Source organism: Protopterus annectens, chromosome 10.part0 (assembly GCF_019279795.1).
Source record: "Protopterus annectens isolate FY-2018-M chromosome 10.part0, PAN1.0, whole genome shotgun sequence".
In the NCBI taxonomy this organism is placed as follows: Eukaryota; Metazoa; Chordata; order Ceratodontiformes; family Protopteridae; genus Protopterus; species Protopterus annectens.
Genome location: NC_056744.1, coordinates 1494753009 through 1494767225, shown reverse-complemented (window position 1 = coordinate 1494767225; position 14217 = coordinate 1494753009). Strand labels below are relative to the sequence as shown.

At 41.1% G+C, this 14217-nt stretch overlaps 1 protein-coding gene across 4 annotated transcripts in view; it reads right to left on the bottom strand.

Annotated features, from left to right (window-relative positions):
• LOC122813677 (zinc-binding protein A33-like) overlaps nucleotides 1–10682 on the bottom strand; it is a 261855-nt gene extending 251173 nt beyond the window's left edge. For 3 of the 4 annotated variants that reach the window (XM_044086125.1, XM_044086122.1, XM_044086123.1), the window contains exon 1: nucleotides 10154–10682. In XM_044086125.1, the coding sequence (XP_043942060.1) occupies nucleotides 10154–10642 (489 nt within the window). In that variant the 5' untranslated portion in view covers nucleotides 10643–10682. The remainder of the gene's footprint in view (nucleotides 1–10153) is intronic. The other variant, XM_044086124.1, reaches the window with a different exon arrangement.
• Nucleotides 10683–14217: the final 3535 nt, after the last annotated feature.

Here is a 14217-nt window from a genome sequence, read left to right as displayed (position 1 = left end):
TATTATTTAGTACGAATTAATATATGGATCAAACAGCTTAGTCAAAAAACTGCATGGTACTACCCCAAAATGCACGCATATTATTAATGTCGTTCTAAAGCCTTCAGTTTCAATATACATTTCAGGGAACTGATTTCATTAAGTCCGGAATACATATAGGCATTTGTCATCAATTGCCACCACAATTCCTTTTGTTCTAATCTTAGGGACCATGGACCACCCCTAGGGTCAACTTTCACTTGTTCAACCACCAAAAATAGAAAAAAATGTTCATTATATTCATTAATGTGTCTAGCTAGAGCGTTGGTACAATCTTTCTTCATTATACAATACTGATGTTCATACACTCTCTGCCTAAGGTGACGTTCGGTCTTCCCAATATAGAATTGTGGGCACAGTTGACACTCGGCCAAATATACCACACCTTTACTATTACAAGTGAAATCAGTTCCCTGAAATGTATATTGAAATTGAAAGCTTTAGAACAACATTAATAATACGCGTGCATTTTGGGGTAGTACCATGCAGTTTTTGACTCAACTATTTGATCCATATATTTAATTAGTACTAAATAATATATTTACATATATGTTTATATTTAGTGTATGTCTGTGTGTGTGTGTGTGTATATATATATATATATATATATATATATATATATATATATATATATAAAATGTATTTTTATATTTTTTATAGGGTACGAAGGTTTATAATTATATTTATAAATATTTTTGTAAATATTATATCTATAACTGTTATCGGTATGAATTTATACATGAATAGGTATGAATTATAGTATGATTTAATGAATTATACTAATGAAAGATGTTAAGGTTTTTGTATCTTTGTAACAGGAAGGGGGTTGTGTTACTTTAAATTTGAAGTTGAGGCGATGCAATGATGATGTCATTTGGTGAATCTTTTTAAAGTGTTCCCTTGTAACTAATTTAATTTGTCTGATGAAGGTTGCGCATTTGCAGCGTGACCGAAAGCGCTTATAATATTGGTTTGTGAATAAAGAACTGTTTTTTTACTACATCCTTGCCTTTCTTCATTTACTTATTATTAATGCCCAACCCTCCAGGTATGTCTAAAGGTCAGTTCCCTGTGCTTTTTCCTATTAACTTGGTGAACTTGGACATCCTGAGGCAATGTAGCAACTGCCTCACGTACACTGACAACCCTCTCCTCTTACCTCCCAACACTCAGACTTGCAAGAGATGCACTTATATATCCAAATTGGAAGCCATGCACTTACCAGCCAAGACTGGAATAGCTGGTCAAGAGAAGGTCAACACGTGCACCACACCACTTGGAACACATAGCCCTCCAGAACACCGAACAGCACTGCCTTTACATAAAAACACAAACCACACACCCACCTTTGCAGAGGATCTCAATAAAAATCTACCCAAACAGCAGAGACCTCCAAGGCAGAAATGCAGTCGACCACCACAACACTACACTAATCACGAGACACATAACTCTCCTAAACAGTGTGACACTCAACCAAAGCCCCTAAGGCAAAACAGCATGCCCAACACTCTAGTCATAGGAGACTTGATCGTGAGGCACACTGAAGTCCCATTCACTAGGTTGAATAAGGAGAAAGTAACAGTCACCTGCCTGTCAGGTGCAAGGATCCACTACATAATGGATGCACTCAGGTCCCTCAACAACAGGTACAACTATGGCTCTGTCATTGTACATGTGAGTGTGAATGACCTGAGATGTACCTCCCTGGACTACATGAAAAGAGACATGGAGGAGCTCTCGGATTATGTAGCCCAGGTGGGTATGATCCTAGCCCTGAGCAGCATCCTACCATCACCCAGAATGATACCACAGTGCAAGCAGAAAATTATTGATTTCAACAACTGGCTAAATTTCTGGTGTCATTCTAAGGGGATCCATTATCTGCCTGCCTGAGATGACATGACTGACAGACCTCGATGTTCTACAAGAGATGGCATGGGCTTCCGGATACTAGCCAAGGCTCTTGCCACCCCTATATTCCCTTTTTTAGGTGGTGTTTCAAAGACCAAATTACCACTGTAACAGCTACAAACAAATGCAATATGAGGGTCATGCTGCTCAATGATAGAAGTCAAAATCTCAAAATGCACTCGCTCGAAACACTCCTTAAAATGGAGAGCATCGACATTTGTGCTGTAACAGAAACCCGGTTCAAGGCAGCAGAAAGCACCCCTGCACTACCAGGCTATAACTCATTCCACACCTTTCGGCCCCCGAACTTGGACTGAAGCTCCAAAGGTGGTGGTGTTTCCATATTCATAAAGGATGTGCATACCTCCAGACTGGTAGCCCAACATAACGCATCAGAGATATTTCAGGTGTAGCTAAAATTGGGTAAGACAGCACTTCAGGTTGTAGCCTGCTATAGGTCCCCAACCATGTCCCAAGACTCACACTCCATGTTCCTAAGCACCCTGGAGAATATCACAGTCCAACCAAACACTCTCATACTGAGTGACTTCAACTACCCCTCCATTAACTGGGAAAACTATACACTTGCCCAAAGTTTCCTGGAATTCATTAATTCCATTGCCCTGGACCGGCTCGTTCTTACTCCCACTAGAGGTAGCAACATCCTTGTCCTGGTCATTACTAACACGGGTGACTGTTGCTCTACACCTATAGTCAACTCCTCCTAGTTAGAGCCGACCACAAACTAATCACCTTGGAAATCCACATCCCTCCCACCCCCACCCCTGCAAAGGTAACCAGCATAATAAACTTCTCCAAAGCTAACTTTGGGCTCTTAAAAACAGAGGTTGCTAACTTTACGGCACCCATGCAAATGAAGAATAGTTGCATGACAGCCAAATCATACATTAATGCACTGTACAAACACGTACACAAATGCATGGATCTCGCCATACTCAGTAAAACCAAGATGGTCTCCTCCAAAAACAGGAAGCCAGTCTAGTAGTCCCCTGCCATAAACAAACTCTACAACAGAAGGAGGAAACTGATGCGGAATAAGGTGAAGTCCCAAGACTGGAAAAACTCTCTTATCAACCTCAACAAAAAGTTGAAATCCCTCATCATATCCTCTAAAGCTAGCTATGAAAACAGAATTGCACCAGATAGTAAAGACAATCACAAGGCCTTCTATAGTAATGTAACAAATTTCCATGGCAATACCCAGAGATGTTCTGAGCTGCTGCACAATGGTACCTCCTATACCGAGCCAACAGATATTGCCAATATACTGGCCGACAGATTCAGTGCCAACTTTACCCCCCTCCAAAGGACCTATCACATTAACAGTAGATTGTCAGGCACCCAGTATTACTGCTGCACATGTTAAAACAGCACTGTCCAAGGCCAAGAATACAGCTTCTATGGGACCTGACAATATCCCTGGCTGTGTTCTACATGAACTACAGAGTGAACTGGCACCTCACCTGTGTGCCCTGTTCAATCACAGCCTCACCTCAAGCTTTGTCCCTGCTGAATGGCACACTGCTACAGTCATCCCTCTCCACAAAGGAGGAGTGACTACAGACCCTGGGAACTATTGCCCCATTAGCCTGATGAGTCTGATACACAAAGCTATGGAACGCATCATCGTGGACCTAAAAAACATGGATATAGGGAATCTCCAAACATTGGATCCCACACAGTTTGATTTTGTGAAGGGTAGATCATGCCTGTTCAACTTGGTTGTCTTCTTTGAGTCAGTCACCAGAGCTGTAGATGAAGGCAAGGTGGTTTATACAGCCTTCCCTGACCTGTCCAAGGCCTTTGATACCATTCCCCACTCAGGAATCATAGAAAAACTCAGTAAGCTAGGCATCAACCCCTATATCACTAGGTGGGTTGCAAACTGGCTCACAGATAGAGCCCACAGTGTGAAAGTAGCTGACTCCAAGTCAGACTGCCAACCAGTCATGAGTGGAGTCCCACATAGTTTGGTCCTTGGTCCTCTCCTGTTTGGTGTCTACTTCTCTAAAATCCAGCCTAACATGAAGGGACTCTGGCTGACAAAGTTCACAGATGATTGCAAGTTGGGAGCTATTATTAACTCCCCAAGTGATGTTGACATCCTACAGAAAGGCCTCACTGAGAGCAACCACTGGTGTCAGAACCATGGCCTTAAGCTCAATGCCAAAAAATGTGTCATCCTCCTCTTTGGGAAAAACCCAATTCACATGAATTACCACATCGATGGTAGTCCACTGAACACAGAAGGTGTTATAAGAGATCTGGGAATACAGGTTGACAGCAACCTCTCTTTTGACCACCACATTGCGAATGTGGTCAGAAAGTCCTTCTATATAGCACATCTCATTACTAAGGGTTTTTCATCCAGGATGAAAGAGGTCATTGTCTCCCTTTACTCTTCCCCCATTAGGCCAGTCATCGAGTACAATACCCCATTTGGCATGTACCTCACTAGACACCTGCAACAACTGGAGAGGTTGCAAAAGTACATCACAAAGAGGATCCTAAGCCTTAAACACTTGTCCTATATGGACAGACTCAAACAACTCCAACTATTCTCTGTCTCATATCACCTACTTAGAGGTGATCTCTGCTTGACTTACAAAGCCTTGTCTGATCCAGCTCTGTTAGAAATACTAATATGTCCGCACCACATGCTCCAGAGACCTCAACCTCATTACCACAATTAACGGAACATGCTGGAGGGACAGATTCATAACCCAGAGACTGCCCATGCATCTCGATGAGTGGATGGGAAATAGAAAATTCATGCTGGGGATCACTCCAGTAGCTCTACTCGACAGAGGCACTGGGAACTAAGGTCTGGCGACATGATGCCAGGGTAATCCTATGGGCTAGGCTTTTAAAGGCTCCAGGGCCATTAGCCTAGTACACACCTATGAACCTATGAATGTAAATCTACTTTTACTTCCCCTGCTCCTCATACCCTGCCCCCTCCCTGTGATTCTGTGCCAAAAAAATTGTTGAAGCTGAACATACACTAATTTCCTTTGTTGTTCTTTCTCCTCTCTAATTATGTTATCTGTTACTTATTTTGTGTAATTAACAGCTTCATGTGTTTATAAGCTAGTCCAATTTAAATAAGCATTTTTTATCTGACCCTGTAGAGGTATAAATATCCTTCTACAAATACTCCTGATGATGGTCCACTGGCTGCAGCCCCTTCAACATTAGGTTCTGGATGACCAGAAAAAGCCTCAAATGCATCTTTCTTGCACAGTAAGTATGCATCAAGAGATTCATTTTCTTTCTGAATTACACCATTAATTCGTGCTCAGTTAGGTGTATCATTATATTTTGGAGTGTTATTGCATATAGCTGATTCTTCCTATATTTTCTTTGAAAAATTTTGTCAGGTTTTGCAACACTAAATGTTCTTCTAATGTCTTATCATAGTTGTCTGAATGTAGCCCAATTAGTGGGAGGGAATCTGCAATACTTTAAAAATCTTCTGCAGTCCATTGGCAGACCACTCTAATAATGGGCTCAGCATCGCCATCCCAGGTCATTGCAAGCATAGGTACATCTCTCTGAGTACTAGATGTTGAGGTAGTGACAGGGTTATTTGTATCTGAGGATGAATCAGAAGCTGATACATCCTCAGGACCTTGCTTGGGAGGTGGGTTCCACCTACAGTGTCTTCATCTCTGTTAATAAGTACTGTAAATTGTGACTTTTACTTTTTAAACATTTTTAAGGCAGTTGTTTTGCTAGACAAGGTGCTTTAGTTACCAACTTGTTTTAATTTATCTGTGTGTGTTCTTCAAGAAACATGTTTTTGTTCTGGATAAAGCTGTTTACTTCTTGTTTGTTATTCTCATTAATGTTAGATCAGAATTTGAGACAGCATGCTGCTGTTGATGAAATCTTGTGTTATAATCAGTGTGACGACCATGCCCTGGCCCAGCAATCAAGGAGCCTCAATCCTCACCACTAATACCAGGGAGGTCATCTCTTAGAAGAGAGGAAAGGATAACTAATACACACAGTAAAGTACAATTTTCCTTAAGTACACACAGAGATCACAGTCAGTCTGGGGCTGGTTTCTCCCTTGCTCACCAGGTCCCCAATAATACTCACCACTGGCACAGCTATAGGGTCCAGGTCTCAGCCTAGTTGGGCAAACTAAAACCTCCAGTATCCTCTCAGTCCAACCAGTGCTTTGTGTCCCTGCCAAGTAGCTGACACAACACACACACACACACTTTGAGATAAGTATTTATACAACTTCACAGACACTCCTGGGAAAGGCTGACACAGATTCTCCAGCTGTGCCCCTTTACCCAGACTATATGGTAGTAATCCCTGCCACCACCCAGCTAATAATATCAGCTATTAAAATGTCCTTAAAAGGGTGTCCAATTATTACTGTGCAATACTATAATCCAATGGTAGTATGACTAACAGTCAAGGCTTACTTTAGAGTGGCCTATTACAATAACCTCTATAAGTATGCAATGTACTCTAGAGCTTATCTCTACACAAACCAGCCACGGGTAGAAGGTTTTAAAAATATTTAATAATAAATTATTAAAACACAAGACAAAACTACTATACCACAGAGATATCTAAGAATTCAGAGATCACACAGAAACTTAAAATAATACAGTAGGACAGGTCTGATTTTGAAGAAAAATACCTAATTAATCTTTACTAGCTTTAACTATGCCTACAAGAAATCACAGTGCTAGAAACTTACATGTGAGCTTAGGCAGGGAGCTGAGTTAGATATCCAAGATCAAAATGCTTAACGTCTCTTGTGAGAAATAGTATTTAAACATTACTAACAAACATGTATGCTGGGTCCCACCCAAATTACATCATGTTGACACTTTGGTTTTCCCAGGCAAACAAACTGCATTATTTAGCAATCTAACACCTGCTCAGAAACTTACAAGAATAGAAGACATTTTACATGCATATTCTAACGGAAACCAGAGCAGTAAAGCACCATCCACATGTAAATTCTGGTCATAAACTTTAGCCTTAAAACAATGGGCATGAAACCTTCATTCAGATGCACTGAAGCCGACTTGTAAAACATGAAAGGGTCACAACATGCTTCACTGGGCCAGTAGAGTGCAATGTTGTCACATATTTTGCAGTTCCACATTTCACAGTATTCTTTTACATTCAAGAAAACATGCCTGTATTTTACATTTATTTACAAATGCCAGAATTGCATATCAAATTCTATTTGACTAGGCTGGCAGCCTTCGCCCATCTCTCTCCAGTTGTCACAATCAGAATCTTGTGTTATAATCAGAATCATTAGCAGGAGGTAACTTGGTAAGATGTATTGGGGAGGAAACAGGTAAAGTCCGAACCAGAACAAACTACTCAACAAAATAAATCCGTACATCTGCTAAAATAGCAACGTTACCCACAGCACAAACTATTTGTTCACTGCTTCAAAAGCTCACTATATTAGCTTCAGTATAAAAGTTTATACAACATAATTTAAGTTCTTTCATTTTTATTAAAAAAACTTAATCAGAAACATTTAACAATGAGCCATTTCCCCCTTTTAAAAACATATGTCCATAAACGTCACCGCGACGTCTCCAAAAATAACCAATACAATCACAGTAATTCATTACCTAAAATCACTACTACAATCCCATAAAATTATACGTATTTAATACATTCAGTACTTAACAAAACTATTTTCTAATTACAGATTTCAATTTTAGCAAGGGGCTAATTGAAATTTGATCATTTATACCAGGCCACACACTGGCATTTAAAAACAGCTGCCAATACAGCTCTTGTTTTTCAAGTTTCAATGGCCACAGTCCTCCCCTCTCAGTCACCTGTAACTTTTCAACTATTACAAATTTAAGAACATGATCAGGGAACTCTTAACACATGCTCTACTCATCACTCATTAGACCCATTATAGAGTACAATGCCCTTTTTGGTATGTACCTCACAAGATATCTACGACAACTGGAAAGGCCACAGAAATACCTCACAAAGAGGATTACCGGCCTCAAACACATGCCCTACGCAGACCGTCTCAATAAACTCCAGCTTTACTCCGTCGCATATCGCCTCCTCAGAGGTGATCTCTGCCTAACATACAAAGCTATGTCAAACCCATTGCTGTTGGACATGCTCCACTTAAAGAAATCCCAAATCCCTCTGAGCTACATGCTCTAGGGACCTAAACCTTGTCACCACAATAAACAGAACATGCCGGAGGAATAGATTCCTGTCCCAGAGACTTCCCATACTCTGGAATAAACTACCTATCTATATCAAACAAAGCTTCTCATTAGCACTCTTCAAGAAAAATCTTGATGATTGGATGGGAAATACAAAATTCACCCTGGGGATCACCTCTGTGGCTCTGCTCGACAGTGGCACAGGAAAATAATTTTCTTGGGTGGCAAAAGCCAGGGTACCTTTTTGGCTGGGCTTGTATAGGCCCCAGGGCCGATAGGTTCATGAACCTATGAACCTATGCTGTGCCAGGGCATTAGACACACATTTCTTCTTAATATCATTTATATGTTCCAGTACCCTGTCCTTTAATTTTCATTGGGTCTTCCCCTCTATAAAATACTGGCAAGCATTACACAGGGCTAAATAAACTACCCCCATTGTCTCACAATCAAATCGCCCTCATATCAACACCCTGATTAAAATAAACCTACAGGCTAAACAATGGCTGCATTTTGTCATACTAAAATTAATATTTATATTATTAATAATTCTATTTGAATTACTATTGTTAATGTTATCAAAAATGTATTTGAAATTACTACCCCTCTTGCAAACAATTATCGGTCTATCACCGAGTTTCTGCCCTAATAATCCTTACTCCAGAATTACTAAGATAAGGACAAGCCCTTCCACACAAAAGCTTGTAAGCAAATGATCAGCTGAGAAAATGAAAGGAATACATAAAGAAACATTGTGCTGTTATTTATAGACAATATGTTCCCTAGCCACTCATATTTATTGTATAGTAAGCAGCAGAATCTGAGAACTACATTACCCTTGGACATTAATAGCTTGATCTCCAGGTTGTCCTCGACGGAAGGTTTCCTGGATGCCCTTTTGATGCAGATGTAGTTCTAGCAGAGATTTCTGCTGTGTCTTAGTGTCTAAAGTGATGTTTGATTAACCGGAGATGAGAAAAAAACATAAAAATGCACTGGCCATCAGCTCACTTCCCTAACACCAGCATCTCTTAACAAACAGAAGAGGATTGTGCACACCACTGTTTGTTGAGGATTCCCCACTATGGCATGTCTTTTTAATTCCAATAGGAGGGGCTAAGACCTCATAAGGTCTCCCTGAATCTGTACACCCAAATATACATCCTACAGACCAATAAATGCAACTTCAGTAACAGTCCTTTGGCAAAGAGTTCCACCTCAAAGCATTCGAGTTAGTAGACATTGCTCCTCCAGTCCCTTGCAATGTCCTCACCCAGAGTTTGCACTTTTACATACCAGTATATACTAGGAGGGGCAACTGCATCACATGGCTTCCCAAAGCCTTTATTGCCAGTAAAACAGCCTCAAAGGAATAATCTCATCTTCCATCAGAGACCTTTGTATACAGTATAGTCATACCTCACAGTATCTGACTATATTTCCAACAGACATTCTTCCCACTGAACTATGTGCTTCTTCATATGCCAATGCTTGCTGTAGAAATACTACTATATATAATAACGTCTCTTTCTACTGTTAGCCCACCACAGGCTTCTGAAATGACTGAAAACAGGACAGTCCATTCAAGGCAGTACATTTGCATATAGTAACAAAATGTAAGGTGGAGCTTGCTTCGCACATAAAACAAGTTGCATAAGTAAAAGAGGGAGGCAAAAAACATAACAATCACTTCAAGCAGTTAGCGTCCCTAAAATGGGCAGACAACAACCACAGACATGCACTAAAAGAATGTACGTTGTTGCAATCATTAAAAAAACAATCAATAGAGTGACATGCAGGAAAGACAGCAATTATTTATTTACAAATATGTAGCAGATTCTGACAACTTTCTGAATTTGTCTCAACCAAAGTTTAATAATGTTAAGCCATATCAGACTTTAGGAAATTCACAGGAGTGGGAATATCAAGATACCAAAATATGAAAAATAAACTTTAAACTTCTAATACAATAAAAAACAGTGCTGTTGTACCTTGTACATTTCAAGTGCTTTCTGCACTGTCAAGAAGTTGTGACCACGGTGTTCTGGAACACACAGTGAGCAAACCAAAACTTCATCCTCTTCACAGAACAACTCAGGCCTTTTTTTATGTTCCATGCAAAGATGGTCTTTCTGACATGGATTAGGTCCTTCTTTCTCACACTGTATTTGCACCCTTTTAATCACATTTGCTAGCAGTCTGTTCATTGCATATTTTCTGGCTGTGAATTCCTCTCTGCACTCAGGACAGGAAGGTTGTTTCTCAATCTCCCATACTCTGTCAATACAAGATTTGCAGAAATTGTGGCCACACTCCAGCGTTACTGGAACATTTAACAGTTCAAGACAAACTGAGCAAATAAATTCCTCCATAAAATCTCCGGCATGGTTGCTAGATGCCATTGTAGAAACAGACTGCTTCAAAGTTTCAGTTTCATTTACCACTAACAGAAAGGTTCCTGCTTGTAGGGCCACCTTCATTTAAAGACACAGCACACTTTTTTCAGGGATTTACAATTTTTATCAGAATACATGATATGAAATGATATGAAATGAAAGCTGGTGGGTAATCTACCAGTGTAGTACCTCGCATGATGCACAGTAGCAAACCCCGCCCCTAACATGCCCATGACTTACGAAGATACATTCATATTAATTAGCTTTCATGTAGCTGTCAGTAAGAACATTATCTGAAAGAGCGCATTACGTTATATAGTAATGAAAGACATGAAATTATCCACCTTCTCTGTTCTATGCTAAAATATTCCTAGGTGTAGCTGATTGCAAATTAGTAAGTGTTTCACATTTTGCCTATATTCCACATTATGGCCATAAAGGGCCAAAACCCGTCATAGGCTGACTGTAAGTAATTAAGAGGGTCCGGATTATTTCCCTTGCACTCACAATGTATATAAAATTAACACATTATAATTAGGATAATTTGCAATAGATGTTTAATTTTGTCAGATTGTATTGTACACATTTTCTCTTTTAAGAGGAGTAGTTTTAAAAATTGTTCGTGAATGAAGTGTTGAGCTCCCCCCGCTACTTTAAGCAGTCTTGATGATTCAAAGAACTAGGAAATGATTTAATTGACATAAAGCACTGATGGATGTTTCTTTACATCCTACTTCATAGATGTTCATCGTGGTTCACTGTTACAGTCATTACTGTAGGGTTCTTCCTGCTGGCAGCAGCCCTCGATCGGCCAGAGTCCCAAAGTCGGGTCCGACGTCGGCTGAAGTCGCTCCTTCCCTGACGTCAGTGCGCCAGGGGTATAAAGATCTCAGCCGACACCATTTTCCCCAGTCTTTCTTGCCATGTGGTGCCTGTAGCAAAGCAGTTTGCAAGTGCCAGTCGGCCGACTCCTGTTTACTTTTGGTGACTTCTGTATCGAAGACTTCTTATTTTAAGCTACGTACCCCGTTGAGGAAACCTTTTTCTTGCTCCAGTCCGATGTCAGAAAAAGTTAATAGTTGTATTTCTTGTGGGAAGCAAATATCTCATAAGTATTTTCACTCTTACTGTATACCTTGCCTAGGCCCTGACCACGACGTAGCTAATTGTAGGTTTTGTGCTAGATTTAATCAACGCACGATTAGGCGTAGGTACGATTTTGCCTTCCATTATTTTGGAAAAAGATTTAATTACAATATGTCATCAGATTCTTATCCGGCTACCGGAGTGTATCAGAGGTGCAAGGATAAAGACAGGCCTCCGAGGTCCAAAGCGAATGACATTATTCAACCAGAGCTAGTTGCCGGTTCATCAGTCATCAGTGAGGCACTTTTGCAGCCCCTGTCGTCCACCACTTTTGAACCGGTTGCCTGTACCGACTCAGGTGAGGAGCCAGTGGGGCCGGTGGGGCCTTCAGAATTTCCAAGGATTGGACCTCTGGATAATGCTTCCTCAGATGGGTCCGGAGCCGTTGTGCAGGCACTGGCTTCTGAGGGAGCTTTTAGGCCTACACAGCTTCATGTAAAGATGGCTCCAGTTTTGCAGTCAAAGACAAAGACAAAGACTAAGGCTCCGGCAAAGACAAAGCAACATACATAGGCACCTTCTGATCATGGCCCTAGACCTCAAAGACAGATACTTAAAATGGCTGAAGACCTGTTAACTATGATCAGGGGTTCCCATCCCCCTCCTGACAAGAGAACTAGGCTAGAGCCAGATTATGATTCTTCAGATCAAGTTTAATTTTCTTCTGCTTCTTCCTCTGAGCAGGATTATTTCTTCCCTCCTTATGAGGATTCTGATGCTGAAGAATCCCTTCCTTCAGCCTCTCCTCCTGAGGATTATTTATTTGGGGAAACTTTACATGACATGAGAGAGCATTTTCACTGGGAAGGGCAGGAATACTCTGAATCCAAGAAAAGGCTTAGGGATTTTCTCCTGCTCCCACAGCATAGGCCCCTGGCTATTCCCCCTGTATTGGACATTGTGGATGATGTTTTTACAGAGGCATCTCTCTCTCCTGATTCTTTTCCTCCTGCTCCTGTCAAACCGGATAAGTATTATAGGGTTCCAGATTCTCACAAATTTCTTTTTAAGAACCCTTCAGCTGATCCAGAAACTATCTCTCAGGGCCCTAAGGGTGTTAAAGCGGCCTCTGCTAAGAATCCTATTCCCTCTGACCGAGAGTCCAGAGCCTTGGAAAAATGGGGCAAAAAAGTTTATACTTCTGCTACACTGTCTATTAGAGCTTTGAATTGTCAATTTCATATGTTAAAATATCAGCAATACCTTTTGTCTGTGTTAAAACAAAAGATGTCTGCTGTTTCTGTTGGTACAGACAATAAGGAATTACAGGATTTATTGCATGTTACTGAGCAGGTGGGTAAACATACCCTGCACTGTGGTTTTGATTCTTTGGAGGCTTCTTGCAGGGCTGCAGTAACTGGCACAGTTATTAGAAGGCATGCTTGGTTAAAGGAGCAAAGTTTACCGGAGCAGGTTAAGGCAAAACTTTTAGATGCCCCTTTGCAGCACAATGTTTTGTTTGGGTCCAAAGCTGAGGAGGTATTGAAGAAAATGGAAGACAAAGCCAAATCTATGCAGACGGTTAAGGATTTTCTGCAGGTACAACCCCCTAGATTTAGCAGGAATTGGCCAGCTAAACCTTGGTCCTTTCTGAGCTTGGACAGACCTCAGAGAGGCAGATACAGGCATTCCAGAGGTAGAGATCAGGCACAGTCCCCTTTCAGAAATAAACAGTGGAGTGCCCCCTCTCCCAAGGGAAGAGAAGATAGGTCACAACCTTACAGGAAATAGTCATTATGACTCTCCCTTATTAGCTCTGGGGACTTCCCTCCTGGATGCGCCTTTGGGAGGAAAAATCTCTCTTTTTATCACAATTGGTGCCGCATAACCCAAGACAAATGGGTTCTGGACATAGTTTCAAGGGGTTACAAGTTTCATGTCCATACCTTACCAAAACCAAATGGATGGTCAGATCTGCCAAAGCATCAATGGGCAGAGGCACAACAGCAAGTTCAGTCCCTCATGGATATGAGGGCCATAGTGTTCATACCAAATTCAGAAATGGGGCAAGGGTTTTATTCAAGACTTTTCCTGGTTCCCAGGAAGGGGAACACATGGAGACCAATCCTGGACCTTTCCATATTAAACACCTTCCTATAAATACCAAAATTCAAGATGCTCACTCTGCAGCAGCTGCTGCCTATGCTGAGCAAGAACGCTTGGATGGTGACTTTGGACTTGAAGGAAGCTTACCTGCATATTCCCATAAGGCAAGAGTGCAGAAGGTACCTGAGATTCAAAGCGGGCTCGAAGCATTACCAGTTATCTGTGCTGCCCTTTGGCTTATCTACTGCGCCCAGGGTCTTTACAAAGTGCCTGGCACCAGTAATGGTGTTTTGCAGACAGAAGGGAATTCAAATATACCCCTTATCTGGACGATTGTCTCATTCAAGCTGACAACAAGGAGACTTTACTTCAGCATCTGGCATTTGTGCAGCATCTTCTCTGGTGCCTAGGGTTCACAGTGAACCTAAAGAAATCAAACCTGGTGCCCACGCAACAGATTACTTTCC